Below are 26,992 nucleotides of genomic sequence, written 5' to 3'. Positions count from 1 at the left end.
TAACAATTTGACACTCTTGTTTATGGCGTCAGAAATCTCCCTAGGCTCTAGTCATGGGTTGCCAAGGCTATGGAAGCCTTTTGAGTTTGCCGATTTCGATCTTATTCCGACAGGGTCTTAGTCAAAGTGGAAGTTCTTTCCTCCCTTCAGAGAAAGGTACCTCCTTCTTTGATGTCCAGTTCTTTCCACTGGGATCTCACTCTCAGAGATCTTTCATTTAGGTCCTCTTTTTATTTTGCCAGAGTGTCTTGGCTTTCCATGCCTAAAATACTCTCATGGGCTCTTCAGCCAGATCCAAATGCCTGAAGGGCTGATTCTGAGGCCAAAGTGCTGTTTAGGACATCTGCCATTCTATGAGTCTGCTGTGTATCCTGCTTCCCATGTTGGATCGTTCTCTCCCTTTTTGATTCTATCAGTTAGTATTAGCAGACACTAGTCTTGTTTGTGTGATCCCTTTGACTCTTAGACCTATCAGTGTGATCAATTGTGAACTGAAATTGATCACTTGGACTAGTGAGATGGCATTGGTACATGCCACCTTGATGGGATTGTAACTAACTCCACCATTTGGGGCAAGTCCGATTGAGCATGTCCCAAATTGTACATCTCCTCCCTCTCTTATTGCCACTCTTAAATTTAACAGGGATCACTTTTAGTTAAAATTTAAACACCTAAAAATAATTGTGTGTTAATTACAGAGTTCAACCAATAGTACTAGAACAAAAAAAAAATACTAAAAGGGATAAAGTATTACATTGTACATCAACAGTCAGGACAAGGGCTGATCAAGTCATTGTTTCTCATAGTGTCCATTTCACTTCAACAGGTTTCCCCTTTGGTGCTCAGTTAGCTGTCGCCGATCAGGGAGAACATATGATATTTGTCCCCTTGGGACTGGCTTAATTCACTCAGCATAATGTTTTCCAGATTCCTCCATTTTGTTGCAAATGACCGGATTTCATTGTTTTTTTACTGCTGTATAGTATTCTATAGAGTACATGTCCCATAATTTCTTTATCCAGTCTACTGTTGATGGGCATTTGGATTGGTTCCAGGTCTTAGCTATTGTGAATTGAGCTGCAGTAAACATTAATGTGCAGACAGCTTGTTTGTTTGCCAGTTTAATTTCCTTTGGGTAAATTCCAAGGAGTGGGATGGCTGGGTTGTATGGTAGGGTTATATTCAGGTTTCTGAGGAATCTCCAGACTGACTTCCATAGTGGCTTAACCAGTTTGCATTCCCACCAACAGTGGGTTAGTTGGACTAAGTTATTTCTAAAGCCCCACACGGCTGAAAGAGGCAGTGGTTTCATAAACTACCTGCTCTTGCCATTGAAACAGAATGGTTGTGTTGGACCACGCTTAAGTGTAGCTGAGGACAGGACTTGGTCTTATAAAACATCAGAGTTGGCATAATAAACAAAGCATTTAGCAATAACAAAACACAACCCAAGGTGAACTATTTTCTCAGAGCGAACTAGAAGCATCAGTTGATAATGCTGGACACTAGAGGAGTGACTAACTCACGAGGTATGCGTAAAGGGATTCCCGTTGGGCCTCACCCTGAGCTTTCTGGAAGGGTTTGCTGGTCTCATCATACAGACAGGGGCTCTTATGGGGTGTAGTCATGCCCCACAAAAGGATGTTTCAGTCAGTGATGGTGACCCCCTGAAGAGTCTATCACCTAGCAACATCCCAGCTCTCTTAGCCTGTGCAAGTGGAGCCTGTGGTATTCTCACAATGACAAAATAGCCCAACACTTAATGCTGTTAAATGGTGTGTGTCTGTAGTGCAATTTGAAGAGTGGCATGCTAAGAAAAATCAGAGACAGGGAAGCAAATATTTTAGATTTTAAATAAAGTGAAATTCTTGCCCTCAGAAACTAATTTTCCCGAAATCATTTCTTTCCCACCATTTTCCTCCCCCATCTGCCCCGGGGGTTGTCTTCCAACAGATGAGTGCATCCTTCGAAGGCGTGAGGTGGGACCTGCAGCTCAGAGTTCCAAGCCGGCCCTGTTTATCAGCTCCTCAGTCATGCTGCTGCTGCTGCTCGGGACGGCTGCGATCGTTTGGAAGAAATCTCGGGGCCGAGTCCGGCCAGCAGTAAAGGCTGGCTACGAGAAGCTGGCGGATCCTACTCGGTCTTACTCGGCCCGTAAGAGCAGCTATCTAGAGAGCACTAGCTTTGAAGAGGATCAGGTAATCGAGTACAGGGACCGGGACTATGATGAGGATGATGATGACGACATCATCTACATGGGCCAAGATGGCACCGTCTACCGGAAGTTTAAGTATGGGCTGCTGGAAGAAGAGGAGGACGATCAGCTGGAATACGATGATGAGAGTTACTCCTTCCGGTAAACAGAAGACACGGCCATGCCCCGCCCCCGCTCCCGCCCATCCCCCTTCCAGGAATGCCTATGGACACCCCTGATTCTGCTTTGACCCGCACACCAGGCTGATGTGCAAGTGTCTGTATTTGTCTTTTGAATCTTGAGTCCAACTGGAATATCTAAGAATACTTAGAAATGATTTTGTTCTTTTGTGTGGCTAAATTCAATGAACAGTCTCTATTCCACCATAATTTCAGAGCGAGGATAAAACGCAAAGGCATTTTCCCAGAACAGAACAGCATGTCAAAGCACAAGATGCAGGAAGTGAAAACGAGTGACATTTGTCCAAACTCCTTGATGAGATTAAAACAAAGCAGTGGACTTTAGGAATTCTGTTTCCAAACTGCATTGTGGCGATTTCTTTATCTGCTGAGATTTCTTTATCTCATTTGGGAGGATGAGAAAGTAGAGAGTGCTGGTTTGGTGGGGAGTTTCTCTCTCTTTTTACAACTGTCTTCAGGCAAGATTTGTTTTGTAAGGGTGCAGATGAGAAGGTTCTTATCAACTGCTCCACAACCCCCCTGGTGAGCGGCAGAGTATCTCAGACAGGGCGCGGTGGACCTATTTACAGACGTGGAAGGAAAGGAGAAGGAGCAACCTACGGAGGGAACCATGAGGGGACTCCAGGCACTCGCCCCTCTTCCGTAAGGTGGTCACTATGATCCTAAAGGCAGCATGAGTTGGGTCAGAAGACAGGTAGCAGCAAGCCCAGAGAGAAAGTAATCACTAAGTTCCCAACAATTACATCCTCAAGATTTTCAAAGAGCTTTGCTGGTAGGAAATACTAAAAAATTTTTTAAATGGCACTGTTAACCTAACAAAATTAGGTAAAATGACCAAAACAAAACAAAAAATCTTTATCCACTCTAGTAAAACAGGAAAACAAAAACAGGACATGGCAACCACATCAGAGGAGTGCCTATCAACAACCCTTCCCGGAACTGGGGCTCTCCACAGAAAAGCTGGACCAGCGTCTTGCACAGCAAAGTCCTGGTGTCCTGCTCCCAAGCTGCCATCCAGCTGCCCACCAGCTCTCCAGTGTTCGTCAGAACATGATTTTGTGTCTACCCTGCCTGGGCTTCCCTTCTCCACTCTCCTGTCAAGCGTGCTCTTAGATTCATGCCATCGGGGTCAGTTTTTCCGCCGATACTAATAGAGAGGGATCCTTACTATGTAAAATTATGTGAGGGACCTGCACTGTGGCACAGCAGGTTAAGCCAGCACCTATGAGACAGGCTTCCTGTATCAGAGCAGTGGTTCAACTTCCAGCTGCTCTGCTTCCAATCTACCTTCATGTTAATGCACCTGGGAAATTAGTGGGTGGTGGCCCTGCCATCCATATGGGAGACTTGGATGAAGCTCTTGGCTCCTGGCTCCTGGCTTCAGCCTGGCTCAGCCATGGCTGTTGTGGCCAATTGGGAAGTGAAAGTTATACAAAAGATCTCTCTCTCTCTCTCTCAGTCTCTTCCCCACCCCCAGCTTTCTGCCTTTCAGATAAATAAATGAATGAATAAATAAATCTTTTAACAATATGTATGTGAGCAGTGTCTTACAGGTTTCCTTTATCAAAGAAGTTATAGGCTGTATTAGGAATAGAACATCAGAAAGTGAAAGTAACATTTTCAGATGATGGTAATAATAAAAAATTTCATTACAAACATACTGTGCATGCTATTAGTTACCACGCTAAATAATTTCTCTGAAAATAGTCACTCAACTTATCCATTTAATCCCATAATGTTATAAGATTAGTATAATTATGATTCCATTTCTATAGAAAACCTGAGGCCTAGAAAAGGTTAAGAGCTATGTCTCAGGTTCAGAGAAAGTTAAATCAAGATTCAACAGAAAAAGAATTGACTTAAAGAGTATGCTTCTACAGTTCACTGACATAGGGTGGGAAAATAATTATTCTACATTTAGTAAAGCCATGGCTATTATTTTATAAGGTATCAGTATCCTTCTGGCAACTACATTATTCATTATTCATAAATTCATGTCTTTTTGTTTGTGACATAATGTGTCATTGACGAAGGAAATCTCCACTAAGAAACCTTCAGTTTACTGAGGATCTGTGTTTCTTTGGAGCAAAGGTCTTAAAATTAAGTTTGGCAAACATTCTCTGGAACAATCTAGATAGTAAATCCCTTGGGCTTTGTAACCCAAAAGTTCTGTTTCGCATCCATTCCATTGTAGCATGGGTGCAGCCAGAAATAAAGAATGGGTGGGCTGTCTCACAAAACTTCACTTATGAACAATGAAATTTGAATTTTAGATTATTTTCACCAATCATAAAATCGTGTTCTTCTTTTGATATTTTTCATCCATTTAAAAACACAAAAACTGTTCTTTACTCATGGCAGTACAAAATCAGATGATAGGCCAGAATTGGCCAATACTGTAGCTTACTGGCTTTGTCCTAAAAGAAAATTCTTCAAAGATCACGTGTATCACACACACATGTGATGTTACTCAAAATTTTTGATCATTTAAAATTAATTCTTCAGGGCGGGCGCCGCGGCTCACTTGGCTAATCCTCCGGCTGCGGCGCCAGCACCCTGAGTTCTAGTCATGGTTGGGGTGCGGGATTCTGTCCTTGTTGCTCCTCTTCCAGTCCAGCTCTCTGCTGTGGCCCAGGAGGGCAGTGGAGGATGGCCCAGGTGCTTGGGCCCTGCATCTGCATGGGAGACCAGGAGGAAGCACCTGGCTCCTGGCTTCAGATCGGCGCAGCGCTGGCCATTTTGGCCATTTGGGGGGTGAACCAACAGAAGGAAGACCTTTCTCTCTGTCTATAACTCTACCTGTCAAATAATAAAAAATTTTTAAAAATTAAAAAAAATTAACTCTTCAAAGTCTACTCAAACAGTTCTCTTTTCAGTTCTTAGAAATTTATCAAAATATCTGCAAGATGGCCATGATATCCATGGAAGAAGTTCTCATTCTTGCTGTGTGATTACACAGCCCAAAAAATCATGTAATTTCTTTTATACCGAGTTGTTCTTCTTCCTTGTTAATGTGAAAGTTCTCATAGACTGAGTTTGACATTTCTTTCCATAGCTTGGAAATTGTTTTCTAAGAAAAATCTGTGTTGATGATACACAATTAAAGGTTGAATGAAGTTGAGATGAAAACCAAGGGAAACTGTCGTTACTCTGTATGACCTACAATGAGAAGAAGGCTCCCGTTTGCACACTGATGAGAGCTGACACCTTTCCTTTGTTACTCTTAGTCATGCCACGTAAGTCTCACATTCCCTTTGAATGCTGTTGATAATAGCTGTCTTAATAGACAAATAGGTAGTTGGAAAACAAAGTCACCTTTTGGTTTTCTGTTTGCAAATGACTTGGAAAGATTAAGAGAATCCTTGTAGGCTAGAAATATGCCAAGAGATTGGATAAGAGCAAGGAAGGTCCCAGTTCATATAAGGCAATTTTAAAATTGGTAATAAAATTAAATAAAAAACAGAAAATGTATAGAGGCTTGTTTTTTATTTCTGATAATATTATTTCTGAAGATTACATATAAATATATAAAACATTGTTTTACCAAGTAAGATACAAAACTATAAAAGAGTGAAGCTTTCTCCTTTTTGTCTTTCTATATATATATATCTAATGAATCTTACCAATTAATTTAATTGTCTCTCCTAAAACTCAGTGCAATCGGTCTCAGCTCCATCATTCCTGCCTCCACCAGGGCCTCAGTTGCTGTCACTGGGAACCATTCATATTCCCTCCTGAGCGAATGTTGGCCGTCAGCCTCTCTTTTTTCCCAATTTAATCCTCTACTCTGCTATGAAACATCATTTTCAAAGTTCATTACAGCATCCCATTCTGTGTTCGCCACCACCTACACTGATTTGGCATTGAAAAGCCATTTCCTGGCTGCTCCCTATTTTCCAGCCTCCCCATTTACATTCCAATAAGTTGCTTCTAGGTTGTCCAGGATAACATCCTGTAATCTAATGTCATAGGGCACATACTGTTCTCTCGCCTTTGAATCTTCTTCCCCATATCGTGACTTTCTAAAAAAATTCCTGACTGTCCTTTAAAGATAACGTTTCCTCCTTGGAGGTCTTATCTCTCCTTCTTGGAGAAAATAATTACTTTGGTAGAGTTGAATTTGAAGAAGATTCTATTGTATGAAACAATCACACAATGGTAGAGGGCATATGTTGAGTGTGCATCACATTCCTATTTGACCCTGAATGTAAATGGCAAAGAGAAAAGAAGGTAGTGTCAGTTAGGTTTGAGATAATTGCAAATTTGGCATGTAGTGGAGGTTTAATGGGAAGAAGCTGTGTGCTTGGCCTTTATTTGAAAAAAGGATGGAGAGGGTATTCTCTGAGGGACATATTAGAATTGGTAAGTACCCTGACTGGTACCCTGATTTTTATGATAATGATTCACTGCACATTTATTCAGAGTCTACCAGGCTCCAGGCAGTTATGTTTACTAAAAAACAACAGCAAGTAGGATCCATCAAGTCTCAGCACTCAAGGATCTTACGTTCTAGTTGGAGAGAAAAAAGTAAGTAACAGCTACCATTCTGATGTCTTCTGTGGACCAAGCATACTCTTAGAGACACCCATATGCTCTCATTTAATTCTGACAGCATAAATGCTATGAGGTAGGTAATATGATCCCTTTTTACAAAGGAGAAAGGCAGGCTCTGGGCTAACACTGAAAGTGCTCTAAGTCCAAGTGTTGGCAAGTAGTCAAACTGAGATTTGAATCTAGGATTCTATAGTCCGTGGTCTTCCTGCTCTACAACTTGGATGTTAAGCAAAAAAGGAACCTTGCCTTTGTCAACAATTCCTAAGCCCTGACTTGGGATTATTTTAGCTGGGTGGAATTTGCCATAATAATGAGTCACCAGGAGACGATGCCAACAAAATGCCGACGAGGGTTTATACTTCAGGTGCACAATCTCATCTAGAGATATAAAGTTGAGGGTCAATGAAGAAGGGAATTTCAGGTACCTGTGAACATTAAGTATATATAACTGTATTTCAGTCAGTTAAAAGGTATTCATGAGAGATACTACCATACAAGAGGAAAAAAAAAAAAAAACTAAAGAATTACAAATTTCCAAATGTGGATTCAGATGCAGCATCCCATGGAGGGAGATAAAAGACTGCTATGTAGAGAGAGGGAAGATAAAAGTAGGTGTTTCACACATACTTTTGGCTTTGGAATAGACCTTAAAGATCTGTTTAGAGTTAGCAAGGTCTACCTTAGAATTCGTTAAACAAGAAACTGCCCTGTTTACTGACCACCCAAAGAACCAACTTTAGATGCCCTTGAAATACACAGTAGTGTTCACCTTGCATCGACATGTGAGAAGTGTCAATAGACTGTGTTTCAGAAAAGTATAAGAATTCTAGCAATGCATGCTTGGCACAGACTTTGGATCCAACTTGATCACCACTTGATCAATTAGGTAAGATAACTGAGCAAGGCACTGTAAGAATAACTTAACAAGATCAAAATTTGAGGAGTAATTGCTATACTGGATTGTTTGGGGAATAATAACAAGAAAACAAAAGTCAATTCTTGTTCAGCATATAGGCAATTTTTAAAAACTATTTTCGAACTATGGTTGGTTGAACCCATGGATACAAGAACGCTGACTATACTTGGCAGCAGAATGAGCCAATGTCTTCATCTTCCATTCCACACATTTAGCTGCTTAAAGCAACATTATCTCACAGTTGGATAGATCAGAAAACCAGGTGGGCTCCCCTAAGTTCTCTGGTTAAGGCCTTCCAAGGGCAAAACCAAGGTATTTTGGGAAGCTCTGGAGAATTACTCCCCAAGTAATCCAGGTGTTTGGCAGATGCATTTTCTTGTGCTTATGGGACTAAAGTTTCTTTTTCTGGCTGTCAACCAGATGTCATTTTTAGCTCAGAGAGACAGCTCTCTGGTCCCATACATGGCCCCTTGCTCTTCAAAGCCGGAAACTGAGCATGAAATCCTTTTTGATTTCCAGTTGGAATAGTTTTTTAGTATTTAAATACAAAAAGTGAGTATTTTTTTTTCACTCAGATCTAACAGCAAAATGGGCAGAGGAAATGGGCTCTTCACAGTCCCCATCATCCCTATCTAGTGACAGAAGCGGCCACTGGCCTCCCTCTTCCCCAATGTGCATGGGATTCACAGGGGCCACGTGGCAGCTGTAATTTGGTCAATGTCATGTCATGTCATGTACATGTCTCTCCCATTTAAAAACAAAAGTCATCAATGGACAAGGGTCCTTCCATCCCATTCCTGACCACACGGTGACAGAGGAGAGCTTCCAGTTAGGAACAATTTAGTGAAACGATGTGGTGGACAGCACTGGAATAACCATCTGTGTAACAGCACTCCAGTATCAGAGGGCAGACAGAAGGAACAGGTAAGGACAGCGCTGAGCGATCCATTGCAAGTACGGAGTCTCCAGGAGAAACTGAGAGCTGAATTCTCTCCACTAGGTTTTGACAGAGCAATCTGTCAAAGTTAACCAAAAAAAGTCAGCAGTTCATACACTTGCATTTCAAACTTCTCCCACCCAGACTGCTCAAGTACAGCAGTAACACTCCAGATCTTTCCAGAAAGTGAAGGGAGAGCCCCTGGCATTCCTCCTCACAGCCCTGCATTAGGCCCTGGAAGTTTCTACCACTGCAGCTGCTGCAGTTGCTCCATTTGCAACTCCCAATCTCAGACAATGGGAAGAACCAGGATCTTGAGGGAAGTGGCGCCAATCCACAAGGTTGCCCTGGGAAACCTGGGCATTTTTTTGAGCCACCAAGAGGAAGAGATCCAAAGCATCTCGGGCTGCAGACCAGACCCTCTCCCAGAACATCTCCATCAGACCCGTCTCTCCGACAGGGTCTCATCCAGCGTGGTGTCATAGTCCTCTTCTAGTTCCTCTTCAGTCTTCTCCTCACTGCCTTTCGGGAGCAATTCTCCCAGGCACAGGGACGCCCCCATGCTGGCAGCAGAGGCGGCCATGCTGAAGGAGACCTGGAATCTTCCTCCTACTCTGAAGATTCTGACTTTTCCTTTCTACCACTAGCTGGTAAAAACTCTTGCCTTTAAAGCAGGGGTAGGGAATCTTTCTTCTGCTAAGGGCCTCTTGGATATTTATAACATCATTCACGGCCGTAAAAAATTATCAACTTAAAAATTAGCCTGCTGTATATTTATTGAATTTTGAATCCTTCCTGTGGTTGCCTTGGCAGGGCCAGACCAAATGATCTTGCTGGACTTATTCAGCCCTGCAAGGCTCGAGTGGTTAGGTTAGGCCTGGGAGATAATCTCTTTTTTACTATAACAGTCACAGACATGGCATTTTATCATATTCAGTCCTGGGGTTTACAGTGGGAAATCTTGGAGGACTTTTTAAAAATGTTTTCATTAGCACATATAAAACAGGTTTTATGCATTCCAATAGGTACAGTTCCAGGAAGGCAATCACACTTTCCTCACTCCCCTGCTGCCCCCCCCCATCCCTCTCCCTCCTTCCACTCTCTTCATCAGCTTTTGCAAAGCCATAATTTTAATCTACTCTCTATTCACGGGCTTAATTTGCCACTAATCATAATATCCAATAAGTAAAAAATAGGAGGACACAGTTCCACAGGAATATAAACCACGGCTAAGAATGCCAATCATATCCCAAAGTGATCATTTCATTCATATACAATTTTTGGTATTCTATATTAACTTACACTTATCAGAGACAACATATATTTGTCTTTTTAAGACTGGCTTATTTTACTAAGCGTAATGGTTTTCAGTAGCATCCTTTTGTTGCAAAAGATAGGATTTCATTATTTTTTAAGGCTTAGTAGTATTCCATAGTGTATATATACCACATTTTCTTTATTCAGTCATCAGTTTATGGACATGTACGTTGATTCCATATCTTAGCTATTGTGAATTGAGCTGCAATAAATATGGGAGAATAAGTAATGCTTTCATATGCTGATTTAATTTGTTTGAGTAAATTCCTGGGAGTGGGATGGCTGGGTAATATGGTAGATCTATTTTCAGACCTCTGAGGTATCACCATACTGTCTTCCATATGATTGTACTAGTTTACAGTCCCACCAACAGTGGATTAGGGTACCTTTTCCCCACATCTTCCCCAGCATTTATTGTTTTTTCATTTTTGGATGATAACCATTCTAACTGGAGTAAGGTTATATCTTACTGTGGTTTTGATTTGCATTTCCCGGACGGCTAGTGATCCTGAGCATTTTTTATGTGTCTATTGGTCATTTGTATTTCCTCCTTTGAAAACTGTGGGGGACTATTTTAGGAGTCTGCCTACCACAGCCAATAAAACTCTTTTGAAACTCAACTTAGTAAAATATACCAATAATCTTTTAAGTGTTTATTCTACATGGATTTACCAATTACAAACCGAGAAACATACACAGAACCAAAGCTCTCATTATAAAATGTTCATTTTTCTCTACAATTTTAAACTATCTTACAGAACTTTAAAAGTAAGTTTATAAAAACTATGCAAAATATGCTATAATAGTTATATATAATATGCAAGTAATAGAAGTTTATATGAATTATTTTAAGCACATTCCTGAAAAAATAAAAACTTAAATGGAATAGGCAAGCTAAACTGCAGAAAGCAAAGATAACAGCCTAGTATTGAGGGAGAAAAACAGATGTATACAAATAACCATAATCTAAGGAAAAACATAAACATTGTAATAATTCATGGAGGAAAAACAAGCCATCAGAATACAAAGAAAGGCCAAGACTATTAGAAACAGCAAATGGATGCATTCACATATTTTTTGGTAGAAAAGCTGAGAGAAGTGTTTGGAAGAATAAAAGATCTTCAGAGTTCGGCAACAGTGGAAGATGTCTCCAGTGCAACTTACCTGTGGTCTATAAAACGATACACTTTTCACATGAACTTGAAATCACAGGTCAATTTCAACTACATATGATAAAGGACTTTAGTCTCTGGCCAGTGTGGATCCCCTGAAGTTCATAGAAGTAAAAAGAGTAAGTAGCGTCTTTAGTGGACTCTATTTCCCCTTCCTACATCACTTCCTCCTCCTTCTTGTGTTCATTTCCAATGACACTCTGATGTGGAAAACCTATTCATGCCCAGAGATGTTGGCCCAGGGCCAACTTGATGGACTTTGCCCTCACTTCAGTCTCAATAATTATATCTCAGTCTTTTCCTTCACAAACTATTCTTTCATATGAAGCTGTTATACTTTTTAACTCCTGGTGGGCAATGTCATGATAAACTTCACCACTCTCATTTATTTTTATAAAGATTATTTGATATGTTGGAAATACCATGAGTTTGTAGGTTAATATTCCTTGGATAGAATTTCAGTTCTGATCCTGTGGAGTGTGGACTCTTGGGCAAGTTACTGAGTGTAACTTCTCTGTTATGTAGCTAATCTTTTCCCTGAACTTAATCTGGAACAAATGACACACCCACTGGGCCCTTTCCAACAAGATCCTCCCTTTCTCCTCTGAAAGGCAAGTACATTCCAATGAGAGGTTTTAAGTAACTGGATCATTAACTGGACTTTCATACTTGATTTCTCAGCAGGATATTGCACTTTTAGAACCAGAGAACATAAATTCATTCTCCAATGGAGTGATCAAAAATTTTGGTTTATGGGGCATAAGTTTAATAAACACACTGGCCAAGTGCTTCCATCTAATGAAGTCTATCTCCCCTCTGGTTGTTCACTGTCTGTGAAGCAACCATTTTTCAATGACAGCAAATCCATTTCTTCATGGAAATCCTATTTAAACCTTCATCCCCAAGACAGTCCACAGTTCTACAGTAAACCCCTCATCTCCCCAAGTTGTGAGAAGCTCAAACATTACATTTCACTCTAATAGTCAGTGCCACAGATAATCTTGGACTTACGCTGAGAACATTGGAAAAGGAAGGGGAACAAGAGTGTGGCGTTGCTCCGAGTCACATTTGCTTGGAATCCATGTAGAAAAGTTCTTAGGATACAAGGTTTGAAAAGAGCTCTGAGAACAGGGTCAGGGAATCCTGGCCAAGGGATGGAAGTGCAAACTTACGAAGGCATGATTCTTTCCTTGCTACTCTCTGCAAACAGCTGTACATTGTAGATGTAGGGGCAGGAAGGTGTGATACATTTCCCCACCCATCATCGGAATAAAGGTTGTGGTTGTCATTTCCTTAACAAAGGCAGGTTAGCCAGAGGAAAAAGGAATCCATACATTCAATGAGAGTTTTATGTGACATAGGAGCCTGCAGAATGAAGACCCAAAGACTTGGGGAAAACATTTTATGCTTAGAGTCGATGAGCATGGGCAGTCAGGTAGAAATGCAACTGGGCAAACAGCAAGAGACTGAGTGGGGAAATCCAGCCAAGCCTATCTCTTCAGCTCTGCTGTTTCATTCCCCAAATGCCCACAATAGCCAAGGCTGGACTGGGAGGGGTACTAGCTTCTGTGACTCTCCTTGGGAAAGAGAAATTCCAGTTTCTGTGACTTACTTGGGGAAGAATGAAAGACTAGAGACAGGAAGGCAGGAGAAGATCAGAGAGACCTTGGTTCTGAGGCTTTGCAGTGTTCAGAGTCTGAGAACTCAGCATGCCAAAGCATCGTGTTTTGTGGTTTTATTTTCCAAGCTCCAACAAGGACGATGTTACGGCTGGTAGTGCTTCTCCTCTCAAATCCAGCCAGTCAGTACCTTGTAAGAAGCAACAATCACCTGGACCTTAGTCTCAGGGAGGAATGGGAGTTGCATAAACTGAGCAGGCAGAAGTGGGACATCAAGTCGGACAACTAGGTGGAAACAAGCGAAAAACTAGTTTCTGTGTTGCAGGGTTGTCAGGAGGTTGTATTTGGCCTGAAGTCCAGAGTCCAGGACTCAAGCCAGCAAGCTTATAAAGGTGGCTTAAGTAGTATTTTCAGTATTGATCTGTTCTTGGGACAAGGCAACACAGAAACCAAATATATTGCTAATCAAGAAGTGACTAAGTAAGCAAAGATAGAATCACCCACAAAGTAGTTCTCAGCTGGACTTTCTGATACATATCCTTGGGCAGTGAGAGGTCCTAAAGGATCTTTGCAGCGCAGGCTCTCTCCTCCTTGGCCTGAGATTGGAATTTTTATTCCCCATGATCCCTTTGGCCAAACTCCATACTGAGTTTTTTATTGACTTTGTGAGTTCCTTTGCAGCACAGCTGTAGAACATCTGGATAACTTCTCTTCCTATGAAAAACAGGACATTGATGTTCACGTTTAAAGAGCTTTTTTTAAAGAGCTGTTTGCTGTTTGCCTGTCAAGTCAATTTCATCCCCCTTTAGGTGGATTTCTGATGGCCTTAAATAGATTCGCCTCCTGACATTTGCTTGGGAGGATTAAAGGAGGTAGTGCATATGAGTCTGTCCTGAGCTGTAAATTGCTACACCCATGTCATTACTTCTTTGTGCAGCTCAGGCAGGCATGCCACTTACACTGTGGAAACTGGGAGAAATCAAGGAATATTCCCAGCCAACCATCTGGATTTGATTTGTCAGAAAACTAACCAGGTCAATTGAGAGTGACTACATCATTTGTAAGACCCAGTGTAAAAGTTATTAAAGATTTCAAGATGGCTGCTGCAATGCCTTGAACTTTTAACACGGGAGCTTCTACCTGTGATGCCCTGTGAGAGCGCCCAGGGAGCGCCCATGGAGCTCACACTGTGGCGGTACACTCAGAGCAATGCACAGCTTGTAAAAATGCACCAGTTCTTGCATCTACCTCCAGCTCCATGTGGGTCAAGAAATTTAAATACCAAAGTTGGTAGGTTTGAGAGGATAAGAGCTCTATAAAACATGTGGATATATATATATAAAAAAAAACACTGAGGAAGATAGTTTGATATGGAAAAGGAGGAATTTCTTTTCAAAGATAAAAAACTTAATTGAAACTAAACTGGCTTTCAAGTTCAGGATATCTTTGCTTCCATCTGGGCATGGTGAGGCACTGGTCAAGTCCTTTGAGATAACATATGGGGGTACTTCAAAAAGTTCAAGGAAAATAGAATTAAAAGACAATGTGCATTTTCCACGAACTTCTGGAAGACTTCCTTGTAGATGCTTGACCTTTGTTCCAAGTGGAAACACGCACAACAGCTGCAGTACAAACCTTAGCTCTCGCCATTCTGGAATCAGCTCTTGGCTGGGAGAGAAGAGACAAACACGCACCTTCTGTCCCTGGGGCTGTGGGCTCTCTATTCTTCTAATGTTAGGAGTGGGGAGGACTTTAGAGTTGTCCCATATCTCTTTCTGTTGATTTTCTGGTTTTCACCTCTCTGTGCTAAAAGACAAACACAAGGAACAAACCTCCCTGTCAATTTGTTAAATTTCCCATGTAATTTGCTTGCAAGCCTTTGCCAGTGTTTTGAAGGGCCACAGGCAAGAGGAAGGGTTGGTCACTTTCACCTGCCCTGACCTCCCTGGGGTTGTGACAGCACAGCCAGAGGACTGGGAATGCGGAAATGGAGGACAGAGACCACTTGAATGGCCCAGAGGACACACCCACGTATCTCCTGGTTTTTTCCCCCCTGTGCTGGCTTGTCAGCGGCTGTAAGTTGCAAAGAGAAGACATCTGTAAGGAACCTCCCTGTCATTCAGAGACATGTGTTTTCTTTCTCATTCCTTCTCTGGAAACTGTTTTAAAATAAAAAAGTGAAAACAGACTCCAGAGAGTCTACAAGAATACATTCAGCTTTCCTCACATGTAGGCATTTGGAAACCTTTGCCATCCACAGGAAAGCCTTCTGTCCTGTTGCTGTTTCTCGCATGTCTTGAAGGGACTAGAAGAGAGAAGGGGTGTGATGCTTTCTCATCTGCCACCTCCAGCTGAGGGAAAGAGGGTTCCCGACTACGCACAGAGATGCCCTCAAAGCTCTTCCTAGATGTTACCGGTCACAGAGGGGAGGGCGGTTGCCAGAGCGAGTCTTGTGGATTCTTTTCCTCAGCTTAGTATAGAAATAAAAAGCTGGGAAACAATTTGCAAAGAGGCAGAAACTTTTATTCAATTGGCAGGCGACAGAGAAAGCATCTGGTCGGAGAGGAGACCAGGCGGAATGCCCGAGCAGGACACTGGCTTCGAGGAAATGTCCCGAGTTTTTAAGGCATTAGTATCTGTTCACTGGGTTATGCTACTGGGGATGCCCATTGGACAGGGGGTTTCACATATGTATGTTGATTGGCTTGGGGCAATAGCGGAGGTCTCCTGGAGACTGTCTCCTTAGGGGCTCAGCCCCCTCCTCTGCTAGCTCTGGGTGAAAGACTGCAGCCACCCTGAAGGTATGATTTAAGGCTACAAGGTCACCCATGCAGCACAAAAAGCTGTTAGTGGGGAAGATGCCAGTTGGCCTGGAAATGGGCTTTCCAGCCACAGCTGACAGCCTGCTTGGGAAGTGTATTCTACTGACATCTGAAGGGCCCACAGACTCCCAGCCCCACTGGCGGCCTCACTAGAGACCTAAGGTATGTCAGGCACCACATGGGGTGAGGGAGGCAAAGTCAAATACATTGTAATTTCTCTGGGAGACCTATGTTCCTCAAGGTCAGGGACATAATTTATTCCCTCTGTACCCTAAGCAGATAGCAGAGTGTCACCACACACAACTGATGCTCTATAAATGTTTGTGTGTATCTGCTTAGCAAAATGATTGTCTTTAATGGAACAAAATAAGATGTTGCATATAATCTGGGGAAGAATTTCCAGTGCCTTTAAAATTACAATGTTATTTCTGGTGGTGGGAAGACATACCCAGCATTATGAAAACAATAAGCAGCCTTTGTTGAGCCCATACTGTTTTCCAGGTACCATCAGAAGCACTTTGCACATATCAGAGGGAATATCACTACGTTCTTAGAATTCTATCTACAAATCACATTTAATCTATTAAAAACTAAATATTAAAATAAAAAAATTATTTTAAGAACTTAGCTCCTTTCTGGCACCACCCTAGCTGGCTCCCTGGTTCTGCTGCCAAGAGGTCTCAGGTGGTCTCAGTGGCGGCCACTCTGTGATAAGGAACCCCCATAAGGGCCCCAGAAAACCTTTGAATCCAGGAAATTATATAATTCTAGAGCCCTGTACGTGTTTCCAAGAATGAAGGAAATGAAAACATCTTCAGGGGATTCTAAGATGGCTAAATAGGGGAAAGACATGCTGATTTTGACCAGGGGAAGATAGCAGAAGAAAAATGGAGGAAGCGCACTTCCAGTGGAAGGTTGGGGAGAAGTTTCCAGTGGAAATTCCAGAGAAGAAGGATGCTGTGGAGCAGTGTGGGAAGAGCAGACGTGCAGCAGTAGTGGGCACATCACACACAGCTCTCACACTAGGGGCAGGAAGACGCCAGCTCCTAGGAGCGAACTGAGAGCACACTGCGCAGCCCCCGCCACTGGTGATACTGCAGGAGGCAGCAGCTTACAGGCCACACTGATTCTGAGTCCTTACTGGAGCTCTAGCAGGGGCAGGGCACTCACCTAATCCAGCAAAGGAAACATACATGTCTTTCTCCCCATCCCCGCACATGGGCGCCCAGTTACCCACAGGGAGAAGGTGCCATCTTGACACCAGTAGAGGCTGCAGCAGCTCTCAAGTATGACCAGGGGGTTTTACCAGAGGGAAAAATTCATGTTTCCCACTGACTTTGGTCTGGATGGGAAGATTGACAGGGGGCTGGGCATCCACTTAGGATCCCATCTTCTCAACCTATCACTGGCTACAGGGCTCAAGGAGTATCACCTGCAGGCAGCTGGCTCAGGGAACTTCTCTGCTCTCTCTACGGAAGGGACACGTTCGGAGGGTGGAGAGGGGATCCTCTGCACTCTGTGACTGTGGGAACCTTGTGTGCTGTGACTGTGGGAATTCTGTGAGCGCACAGTAGAGTGTGTGTGTGGGGGGGGGGGGGTAGCTGGGTCTCTGAGCAATTACTGTGTCTGGAGTCAGAAGCTCAGAGATCCCTGACTACCTGGGTAGGTCATTGCATAGGGTTCCCTGTGCACACTGAGCACTACAAAGATCCTTTGTGTGGTTCATTCACCAGTGTGGGTGAGGGTTGTATTCACTATGGGCTAACCCCAGGCATTGATCGCCTTGGAAGAGATATGAGTTTGTGATTATGTCAACAGAGGAAACCATACTCTCACCACTGCTGACAACAGGTGTTCTACCACACCCAACTTGGGTGTCACCTTGGATACCCACCCCACCCTTGAGTACTGACCAGAGCTCCCTGACCCCACCCAGCATACCCCTAATATTCCACTAAACCACAGAGGCATAGTTCAAGGGTAAAAGCCATCAGTGGAGAAAACCAAGTGTTTCCACAAATGCCTACAAATAAATGCATAAATACAAAAAACAAGAACAAGGAAGACAACAAGCGTCCCCCAAAGGAACACAACACTTCAATATTGGAATGTGCAAATGAGGAGATTGATGAAATGCCTGAAAAGGAATTCAAAAGAATGACTATAGGATTACTAGAAGCAATGAGGAGGAGAGGGGGGAGGAGGAGCGGGAGGGAGAAGAGAAGGAGAAGGGAGGAGAGGGGAGGAGGGGGAGGGAAAGGAGAAATAATGAGATGAGAAAAATTAAAATCAGTGTTTGAGATTTATGGGATACTATCAAACAACCCAATTTAGGGGTCTTAGGAGTTCCTGAAGGTATGGAAAGAGACAATGGATTAGAAGATATATTTGGTGAAATAATAACAGAAAACTTCCCTAATTTGGAGAAAGGGATACTCAAGTACAAGAAGCACATAGAATTCCTAAAAGACACGAACAGGAAAGATCTTCACCACAACACATCATAGTCAAACTTTCAACCATAAAACATAAAGAAAAGATTCTAAAATATACATGACAGGAAGCCAGATTAACATCAGAGGATCTCCAATTAGAGTGACAGCTGATTTCTCATCAGAAACCCTCAGGCTAGGAGAGAATGGAGAAACAAAATCCAAATCTTTTTTATTTATTTATTTACTTACTTACTTACTCACTTACTTCAGAGACAGAGTTACAAACATAAAAATGGAGAGACCCAAAGAGAGTTCTTTCACCACCGATTCACTCCCCAAATGGTTGCAATGGCAGAGCTGGGCTAATCAGGAGCCAGGAGCTTCTTTTGGGTCTCCCACGTGGGTACAGGGGTCCAAGCACTTGGGCCGTCTTCCACTCTTTTCCCAGGCCATAGCAGAGAGTTGGATCGGAAGTGGAGCAGCCGGAGTTTGCACTGGCAACCATATGGGATGCTGGCACTGCAGGTGACAGCTTTACCTGCTACACCACAGGACTAGCCCCTCCTTGCTACTTTTAACTAGGATTACTGACCATACTGAAGGATTGGTCAGTTGGGAGAGCATTAATCATATCTAGAAAAGGATATCTGGGGGCCGGCACTGTGGCATAGTATGTTAAGCCACTGCCTGCAATGTCAGCATCCCATGTGTGCTGCTTTGAGTCCTGGCTGCTCCACTTCTGATCCAGCTCTTTGCTATGGCCTGGGAAAGCAGTGGAAGATGCTCAAATGCTTGGGCCCCTGCATCCATGTGGGAGACCCAGAAAAAGCTCCAGGCTCTTGTTTTGGATCAGTGCAGCTCTAGCCGTTGTAGCTATTTGGGGAGTGAACCAAAGGATAGAAGACCTCTCTCTCTCTCTCTCTCTTTCTCTCTCTGCCTCTCTGTAACTCTGCCTTTCAAATAAATAAATCTTAAAAAAAAAAAAAAAGATGTTCCATGTTAACAGAAAGCAAAAACAAGGTGTAGACATCCTAACATCAGACACAATAAAGTTTAACACAAAAACTGTTAAAAAGAGACAAAGAAGGGCACTATGTAATGATTAAGAGATTGATTCAACAGGAAGATATGACTATAATATACATATATGCACTCAATTCCAGGGTGCTTGGCTATTTAAAACAAATGTTAATGGATCTAAAGGGAGACACAGATTCCAGTACAATAGTAATGGGATCAACATTCCACTTCAATCAATCATCAGATCAACTAGACAGAAAATCAACAAAGAAACAACAGAGCTAATCTATACTATGGATCAAATGGACTTAACTGCTAACAACAGAACATTTCATGCCATAGTTGAAGAATACACATTCTTCTCATCAGTGCATGGAACTTTCTCTAGGATAGACCATACACTAGGCCATAAAAGCAAGTGTCAGCAAATTCAAAAACAAACTGAAATCATACCATGCATCTTTTCAGACCACTATGGAATGAAACTGAAAATTCACCATGTAAGAATCTCTATAAAACATGCAAACACATAAAAGACTAAACAATGCTCTCTTGAATTAACAGGGTCATAAAATAAATTAAAAGAGAAATTAAAAAATGCTTGGAAACAAATGAAGATGATAATACAACATGTCAAAACTTATGGGATATGGCGAAAGCCATGTTAAGAAGGAAGCTTATAACAATTAATGCCTACATCAAGAAACTGGAAAGGCATCACATAAATAAGTTATCAATGCATCTCAAGGACATAGAAAAAAAACTAACTCCCAAATTAGGAGGAAATAAATAAAATTGAAACAAAAAATTGACTAAAAAATTACTAATGATCAGTGAAATAAAGAGGTTTTTTGAAAAAATAAACAAAACTGATATACCATTGGCCCAAATAACAAAAAAAAAAAGACTCAAATCAATAAAATCAGAGATGAAAAATGATACCACAGAAATAAAAAGAATCATCAGGAATTACTACAAACAGCTTTATGCCAATAAATTGGAAAATCTGGAAGAAATTGGTATATTTCTAGACACATATAATCCACCAAAATTGAGACATGAAGACATGGAAACCCTAAAGAGACCAGTAACCAAGATGGAGATTGACACAGTAATAAAGACCCTCCCAACAAAGAAAAGCCCAGGACTGAATTGTTTAACTGCTGAATTCTATCAGACTTTTAAAGATGAACTAATTCCAATTCTCAAACTATTTAAAACAATCAAAAGAGAGGGAATCTTCTCAAATCCCTTCTATGAGGCCAGCATCAACTTAATTCCAAAACCAGCAAAAGATACAAAAATGAAAGAGAACTACTGACCAGTATCACTAATGAACATAGGCACAAAATTCCTCAACAAAATACTAGCTAATTGAATCCAACAACACATCAGAAAGATCATTCACCCAGACCAAGTGGGACTTATCCCTGGTATGCAGGGATGGTTGAACATATGCAAATCAATAAATGTGATACATCACATTAACAAATTGAAGAATAAAAACCACATGATTACCTCAATAGAGGCAGAGAGAGCATTTGATAGAATACAACATCTTTTCATGATACAAACCTTAAGCAAATTATGTATAGAAGGAGCATTCCTGGGAGTTGGCACTGTGGTGTAGTAGGTTAGAACTCTGCCTGTGGTGCCAACATCCTGTATAGGGTACTGGTTCAAATCCTGGCTACTCCACTTCTGATCCAGCTCCCTGCTGAGGGCCTGGGAAAGCAGTGGAAGATGGCCCATATGCTTGGGTCCCTGCAACCATGTGAGAAACCTGGAAGAAACTCCTGGTTCCTGGTTCCTGTCTCTTGGTTCCTGGGCTTCAGATTGGCCCAGCCCCAGCCTTGTAGCCACTTGGGGAGTGAACCAGCAGTTGAAAGACCTCATTCTCTCTCTATCTCTCCCTCTCTCTGTCTGTAACTCTGCCTCTCAAATAAATAAATAAATCTTGAAAAAAAAAAAAAAGCAGCAGCAGCAGAAGGAACATTCCTCAACACCATCAAGGCAATATATGACAAATCCACAGACAGCATCATATTGGATGGGGAAAAGTTGAAAGCAATTCCATGAAGATCTGGAACCAGACAAGGATGCACACTTTCACCACTGTTATATTCAATATAGTATTTTTTTAGCCAGAGCCATGAAGCACGAAAAAGAAATCAAAGGGATACAAATTAAAAATGAAGAAGTCATATTATCCCTGTTTGTAGATGACATGCTTCTATAAATAGGAGGAATCAAGACTCCACAACAAGACTACTGGAACTCATAAGTTTGGTATAGTTGCAGGATATAAAATTAACACACAAAAATCAATAGCCTCTGTGTATACAATGTCATAGCTCAGAAAGAACTTAAGATCAGTCCCCTTCACAATACCTACAAAAAATTTTAAAACTTTGGAATGAATTTAACCAAGGAGGTGAAAGATCTCTTCAATGAAAATTACAAAACATTAAAGAAAGAAGTAGAAGGCACAAAAAATGGAAAAATCTTCCATGTTTGCAGATTGGAAGAATTAATATCATCAAAATGTCCATACTACCAAAAGCAATTTACAGATTCAATGTGATCCCAATCAAAATATCAGACATTCTTCTCAGATCTAGAAAACACAATGCTCAAATTCATATGAAAACACAAGAGCTCCCAAATAGCTAAAGCAATCGTAAACAACAAAAACAAACACAGAAGCAACACAACATCAGTTTTCAAGACATTCTACAGGGAAGTTATAATCAAAACAGCCTGGTACTTGCACAAAACAAGACATGTAGGCCAATGGAACAGAAAAGAAACCCCAGAAATCAATCCATGCATCTACAACCAACTAATCTGTGACAAATGAGCTAAAATCAATCCCTGGAGCAAGGACAGTCTCTTCAACAGATGGTGCTAGGAAAATCAGATCTCTACATGCAGATTTATTAAGCAGGACCCCTATCTTACACTTTATACAAAATCAACTCAAAATGGATAAAAGATCTAACTCTACAACCTGATACCATCAATTTACTAGTGGAGAACATTGGGAGAACTCTCCAAGACATTGGTATAGGCAAAGACTTCTTGGACAAGACCCCAGGAGCACAGGCAATCAAAGCCAAAATTACCAAATGGGATTACATCAAGCTAAGACACTTCTGCACTGCAAAGGAAACACAGGCAAACAGAAAGGGAGAAAATATTTGCAAACTATACAACTGACAAAGGCTTAATATCCAGAATCTATAAAGAGCTCAATAAACTCAACAACAACAAAACAAACAATCCAGTTAAGGAATGGCAAAGGACATTTTTCAAAAGAGGAAATACAAATGGCCAACAGACACATGAAAAAATGCTCAGTATCACTAATCATCAAGGAAATGCAAATCAAAACCACAATGAGGTTTCACCTCACCCCAGTTAGAATGCCTCTCATACAGAAATCAACAAACAATAAATGCTGGCCAGGATGTGGGGGGAAAGGTACCCTAACCCATTGTTGGTGGGAATGTAAATTAGTAGAACCATTGTGGAAAACGTATGGAGATCCTCAGAAATCTAAATATAGACCTACCATATGACCCAGCCATCCCATTCCTGGGAATTTACCGAAATGAAATGGAATCAGCATAAGAAAGAGTTATCTGTATCCCTGATGCTTACTGCAGCTCAGTTCACAATAGCTAAGATATAGTATCAACCCAGATGCCAACAACTGATGACTGGATAAAGAAAACATTGTATAGTTACACTATGGAATACTACTCAGCCATGAAAAATAATGAAATCCTATCTTTTGCAACAAAATGGATGCAACTGGAAACCATTATGCTTAGTGAAATAAACCAGTCCCAGAAAGACAAATATCATATATTTTCCCTGATCTGTGGTGATTAATAGAGTGGGAAAAATGTAATGTATAAGAGCAAAATTGACATTTTAAGAACTGATTATTGTTACAGCCCTTGTCTCTACTGTTGAGGAACAGTGTTTTTTTCTTCTTACTTTTGCTGAATTCTTTACTTGGTGGAATGTTAATCTTATGATTATAAATTAAACTGAAAGTATGCCATTGTGAAAAATCTGAAGAGTCCGGCCATCAGCCTGAGCTCACCATGCTCCTCCCAAGCTCTCTACCCCCAGTTCAGCAGCTCGGCTTGAGTCCATCCACAGCCTCGGCCCAAACCCCACCCAGCTCACACTGTCATCTCGCAGGACCTTTAGAACTAGCCCAAGCTCTCCCTCTATCTTGGTAGCCCAGCTTTAGGTCAGACCTCCAAGCCCCTTCCCGGCACTTTGTACTACATAAACCACTAGTCTGTAAGGGAAGGTGCTCTCTCTTTGCTGGGTGTTCACTGGCAACTTGCTGCCATGCGTTCACCTGGGAGTGAGCCCCTCCTAGGATTTATTCTTCTGAATAAAACTGGTCTGGCTTTGGCTTTGTACTCTGTCTCTTCTTTCCCGACATAGTGGAACTCTGAGAGTTAGTTTTAGGTTTTGTTGGCTTCAGGAGACAGACTTAAAAACAAAAAACTTCATTCGACAGAAATACTGTTCTTAGATAGAAGCCTTCAATAAACTTGAAATACTCTCCAATCGGTAAGCAAAACAACGCCCTGGGCAATCCTTAAAAATATTGTGAAGGCTCACAAGTGCCTAAAGGGACCCTGAAATGAACTTGAAATTCTCATGAGCGACTCACAGGTTATTTCTTTACAGGGAGCCTAGCAGAGTCCACACCTGGGAATCCTGTCGATGCCCTGGAGGGCGTGGCTCCTGTAAGACACCTGACCTGCCTTCAGAACAGAGCTGGAGGTGCTGCCTTCCAGCCATATAAAATCTAGCAGCTGATGTGAAAACAGAGCACCTCGAGGGAGGGGGATGCCAGTGGGCGCATCACAACAAGCAGAAGCCCCAGTATTTCTTGACCATGGGGCCCTTTTTGTTCAGTGTAGCCTTCTGAAAACCCCATACAGGTAAGGCAATTCAAATAATTCTGCCTCAGGCAGGATGGGAAGCTGGAGAGATCCCTGTGCTGGCCTGTGAAGGCACTTCCGAGAGCCCAAGGGCTTCCTGGAGAACATTCTGAATACCATGGTTGAAGGGAATTAAAGCCACTGTGACTGAACCTTAGCCCTGAGCTACCTGCAAATAAAGGGAAACACTATGAATTATATTTTTCTGCATAAAAACAAATGGTTTTCTCAGTATGCTATATTTTCAAACAATGTGCTCAATATGGCTTTTAGATAAAGCACCTGAAAATTAAGGCCATCTCCAACTGTTAGTCTGAAAAAAGTACAATTTACTACTTGCTCTGTGTTTCGACTTCACAGATCCTCTGAAGTTGTTATGTCTAATACGGTGGCCACTAGCCACGTGGGGGATTTAAAGTACAGCAACTGACAGTGAAGAAATGCTCTACAGTGTACTGCTTCCACATTAATATTTGGGCTTGTTAAATTTAGAGATATTTTACCTGCAAAAGTGCCCTAAAATTTAACAAAAACTTACCGAGCGTGAAACCTATAAATATGATACACTGCTTAAAAACATGTTCAAGCTAATTGCTAAGAGAAGATTTTAAATGTTCTCACAACAAATAAATGCTACAAGGTTGAAAAAAAAATCACCTTTTGCTACTGAAAGACTATGTAATACTGACTGTAAAAGAAATGTATCTTATAAGCTTCCAACCTTCTCAACACCCTTTAAATATATAATTAATTTTTTAAAGACTAATTTTTATTTTCATCAAGATAGATCTGTACATAAATAATCAAATTACTCATTTTCCTCTGTTACCATAACACCCATTTCCCCTTCTTAGAAGCAGTAAATTTCAGCCTTCTTGGTTAATAACTATCTCTGTATGTCTGTGAGATGCTCATACTGCTGCTGCTTTTTTATGTTTTTGTTTTAATAACACCAGGGTTTTTCTTTTTCTTTTCTTTGAGAGGCAGAGAGCGAGCGAGTGAGCGCTCCCCCCCACTGGTTCACTCCTCAAATGTCTGCAGTGGCAGAGACTTTGCTGAGCCACAGTTGAGACCTCCATCTAGGTCTCCCCCATGTGTGGCAGGAACTCAGTCACTCAAGCCATCACTACTGGCTCCCAGGATCTGCGTTAGCAGGAAGCTACACTCAGGAGCTGGAGTCAGGTACAGAACCCAACCTCTCTGATATGGGCTACATCTTAACTGTTAGCCAAGTGCCTGCCCCAACTGCGGCTTCCTGTGTTTCCAGGTTAAGCATCGTCTGTTCGTTCCCACTGAGGATGATGAGCAGCTGTTTTCCAAACTCTTCCCTTCCATCGCTGCCACTGCACACTTCTCATCTCAATCTTCAATGTGTAACATATTTTGTTGTATAAAAATTCAGTGTTATAATTCTTATAACCATGCAAATCATAATTACAGCTGAACCATACAGAACATTATTTGTGCACCAATGAAGATAAAGCTTAATCATTTTTAAAAGTACACTATGCAACCATTACCTAGAACTAAAAACAGGCCAGTAAAACAAATATTCCCAACATACTTCATGATCCTAAGTCAGCTGTTCCTAAGAACCATATAGGTCTTTATTGCTAGACTGCTTTTGCTTATTCTGAAATTTATATAAAGAGAATCCCGGTAGTGTGTTTTTTGTCTGGTCTCTTTTGCTATTTTTTTTTTTTTTTTGCCACTCCTAGCATCTTGAATGAAAGTCTAGATCACTGATATTTCATTTTTCTTGTCTAATATAAGTATTTAAGGTGCTTTAAGCAAAGGGTTTGCTGCATTCCACAAATACTGTATTCACTCTCATTTCTCATTGTGGTATTTTTCTATCTTTAAACCTTACTGATTATCTTCTCCATGGTGTCCTTAATATATTCATTATGCCAATTCTCAGAAATAAAACATTTTATACAGTCTATGCAATAGCTGCGCGTGAAGTCATCCCATGATCAGTTTATGGTTAACAGGCATACTCCAAGATTCACCAAATTTCCATACAGGCTGAAAAGCCTCTACCCTACAGCTTTCAGGATTTTTTTATGACAATCTCTGCAATTTCCTGAGATGTAGCATTACTTTGGTTTACCATCCTTCTACCTGGCCTTTGTTACCGCCATGGAACCAAAATGGGCATTTTATCAGTTGTCAAATATGCCCATTCTAAATACACACTTGCAAGCAGGGGAAATAGGCAGCAGGAAGGCCAAAGATTTACTGAGCTGCTAGGAAACAAGCTGGGGCTCAAACTCTGTGATCCAACCTAAAAGGAAGCCAACTGTCAAAGAAACGCAGAGTCACAGCTGCAACACAAAAAGTCTGGACAGTGAATCTGGAGCTGAGACAACAGGAGGAGGACAGCAGCCACACTTAACCAGGCCTTATAGTTCATCAATTCTGCATCTAATCTGTAATTAACCAGTGCACTGAATTTTTAACTTCAGTTTGTTTCACAGCTATAAATTCTATTTTGGACAATTCCCAAATTTATCCAATTTTTATACAACTTTGTTATTTTATCATTTTTGATACTTTTCTTTACATGTTATTTCAATTTTTCTAATGTTCCCTTTATCTGCCTTCTTTGTAGTACTTATTCTAGCTTTGTTTCTGCTAACTCTTAAATAAGATAGCCTCTCCTTTGGCAGAGTAGAATTATTTCCTGTTTCTGCCTCTGAAGATCAGGCTGATTCTTCTCTACCAACCTAACACCCATTTTCCAGGTAAGAGGAGAATAAGAAAAGACTAACACTTTAGCAGGAAAGCAAAACTGCCTCATCAAGTCTAAGCAGACTTCCACCTCCAT

The 26,992-nt window shown here is 41.4% G+C and overlaps 1 protein-coding gene across 3 annotated transcripts in view; it reads left to right on the top strand.

The window, feature by feature from the left end:
* PCSK5 (proprotein convertase subtilisin/kexin type 5) overlaps nt 1–5,842 on the top strand; it is a 442,208-nt gene extending 436,366 nt beyond the window's left edge. Inside the window, exons 38-39 of one of the 3 annotated variants that reach the window (XR_001793338.4) lie at nt 1,954–3,166; nt 3,263–5,837. Coding sequence is in view for 2 of the 3 variants with exons in the window: in XM_089336653.1 (XP_089192779.1) it covers nt 1,954–2,360 (407 nt within the window). In the remaining variant the exon portion in view is untranslated. Of the gene's footprint in view, nt 1–1,953 lie in introns of all 3 variants that reach the window. The other 2 variants (XM_089336653.1, XM_051858772.3) reach the window with 2 other exon arrangements.
* The last annotated feature ends 21,150 nt before the right edge of the window (nt 5,843–26,992 follow it).

Source organism: Oryctolagus cuniculus, chromosome 1 (genome assembly GCF_051225735.1).
Source record: "Oryctolagus cuniculus isolate XC-2025 breed Fujian yellow rabbit chromosome 1, ASM5122573v1, whole genome shotgun sequence".
NCBI classification, from domain to species: Eukaryota; Metazoa; Chordata; class Mammalia; order Lagomorpha; family Leporidae; genus Oryctolagus; species Oryctolagus cuniculus.
Note: the sequence above shows the minus strand (reverse complement) of the source record. Positions and strands in the feature narration are given on the sequence as shown.